Below are 2,131 nucleotides of genomic sequence, written 5' to 3'. Positions count from 1 at the left end.
TAGGGGCACCTGGGCAAGTAACGTTGCCAAGGAAGGGGTTCACCCACAATGCTGAGCTGGGACTGTCTTCCAGTTCTCCCCATCTCTCAGAACCCCGGTCTCTGCCCGACGGTGACAGGACGTGAGGTCCCTCACTTTCTGGGGGCTGTCTCCCTGGCGCCTTCCTCTCTGGCACGCCTGGGAGTTAGTCCACAGTCAATCTCTTGCTCTCACTCCCTGATGCTCTGTAACGTCTCCACTTCCTCCTTGAGCTCTGCCATCATGCTGAGCAGATCTTCCACCTGCTCACACCCTCACACAGTTCCTGCCTCCCTCGCCGGGCAGCAGCAGGCTCAGGCATTCCGTGCAGCCGGAGACCTGAACAGCCACGTTCTTGGGCAGGGCCTCCATCTGGGTGAGGATGGAGTCTTTGCGGGGAAAGCTTGTTGCCTGGAGGAAGGACCCCATGGTAGATCTGTGGTCTTGGAGACTGCCAGTGGGCAAAAATGTCTCAAAAGTGAGGAGGGACGGTACTTCTGTGACGTCCTGCACAAGCTCCCACACCTGCCGCTGCAGTATGCTGTGGGTGCTGCGCACATGCTGCCTGTGGGCCTGAGGGCCCGCTGCCCCCCTTCAGGGACACAGGTAGAATTAGAAAGATAACGCCACGGCAACCATCTGGGAAGGTGCTGGGAGAAGACGACCCTGTGGTCTCAGCTCCTAACACTGCCTACCGCAGGACAAACAGAGACGAGTGACGCCAACATGTGGGGAGGGTGTTGAAGGTGTATTTTTTGGGAAAGATGGAATCACAACCGTCACGTGGGGATGGACACGGCTGCTGGAAGCCGACTTTGGGACTGGTTGTGGGGATGTCTTCTGCGATGCTGGACCCGGGAGCGGCTTTGTGCCCGGGCTGGTCCACCGAAGGATGAAGGTGGAACGTGTGGACTCTCTTCAAGGTTGATCTTCTGTGCCGCTTGGGACCACAGCCCACGTCACGTGGGGATGGGACACGGCTGCATCAGCGCCGTCTTCGGGACTGGCTGCGGGGCCGCCTTCCCGGGTGGTTTGCCCGGGAGCGGCTTCGTGCCCGGGCTGGTCCCCGCTGCCTGGACCGGCTCCCACGGCCTCGTCGGGACCGGCTGCGGGAAGTGGAAGCGCGACGCCCCACTGGGGATCGGCTTCGAGTGGGGGCCCGCCCTCGTTGCCTGGGCCGTCCTCTGTGTGCAGGCGGAGGGGAAGGCCTCGAGGACCTCGGTGGTGCTGGTGTGGCCGAGGTGCAGGTGCCGCCCTGAGTAGCTTGGGCTGTGGTACGGCTCCCACCACGTTGTCTTCGGGGCCGACTCTGGGAGCCCGAGGCCCGGCCTCGCAATGGGGAGCGGCTTCTTGTGCGGCCGGTCTCCCGCTGCCTGGGACGATTTCTGGCTGCATCTGCCAGGGAGGTTCTGGAGGACCGTGCGGTCCTCCGTCTTCTGGGGCTCTCGGAGGAGGTCTCAGTGCCTGCAGCTGGTGCCCGTCTTCCTGCACCGCGTCCTTGGCGCTGCTGAGATGCGTCCCGCTCCTCAGAGAGATGTGAGCGGGTGGCGGTCTGCTCAGCCTCTGGCACTCTGGGCTGGACGCTGAGCGCAGGCAGCTGGGAGTTGCAGGATGGGCCGGGAGCTGCCTGCGTAGCAGGGCCAGAGCTGATGTTTTCAGGTCCTGCAAAGACGGGGGAAGGCGCCGATACCTCCTGGCTGGAAGTGCTGGGGCTGGCAAGCTCGGCGCTGGAGCGGGAGGCTGTAAGGAGAGACAGGAAGCTCAGCAGGGTGAACATGCAGCCCCAGGGCAGGACAGGCTGCCATCCCTCATGGGGCAGAGAGAGACTGTGGCGAGGCCACCCTGAGCACCCGTTGCCAGGCCTCGCCTGGCCCCAGTCCCGCGGCACGCGGCTCTTTGCCTCTTACCGGTGCTCCTGCCAGCGCAGGTGTCGCACTCCCAGCCATTTCTGCCCATGGCCCAGAAGGAGCAGCACCAGTGCGTGCCTTCTGAGCCACAGGAGCTGCAGATGAACAGCTGCCAGAGCCTGCGGAAGCAAACGGGTTGTGGCTGTGAGGACAAAGCGAGCCAGGGCACGGAGCAGCCGGCATGGCTCCGGTGCTCAGTCCTTGCT

The 2,131-nt window shown here is 63.7% G+C and overlaps 1 protein-coding gene across 1 annotated transcript; it reads right to left on the bottom strand.

Annotated features, from left to right (window-relative positions):
* Positions 1-1,003: 1,003 nt before the first annotated feature.
* On the bottom strand, positions 1,004-2,044 carry LOC122192905 (serine/arginine repetitive matrix protein 2-like; the record flags this gene model as incomplete). The annotated part of the gene is made up of 2 exons (XM_042893590.1): positions 1,004-1,758; positions 1,926-2,044. Coding segments are annotated over 2 exons (874 nt in total), but the record flags the coding sequence as incomplete, so codon positions are not given.
* Between the last annotated feature and the right edge of the window lie 87 nt (positions 2,045-2,131).

The sequence above is a fragment of the Lagopus leucura genome, unplaced genomic scaffold, assembly GCF_019238085.1.
Source record: "Lagopus leucura isolate 7727_CA_CO unplaced genomic scaffold, USGS_WTPT01 35446-0_obj-0_obj, whole genome shotgun sequence".
NCBI classification, from domain to species: domain Eukaryota; kingdom Metazoa; phylum Chordata; class Aves; order Galliformes; family Phasianidae; genus Lagopus; species Lagopus leucura.
Note: the sequence above shows the minus strand (reverse complement) of the source record. Positions and strands in the feature narration are given on the sequence as shown.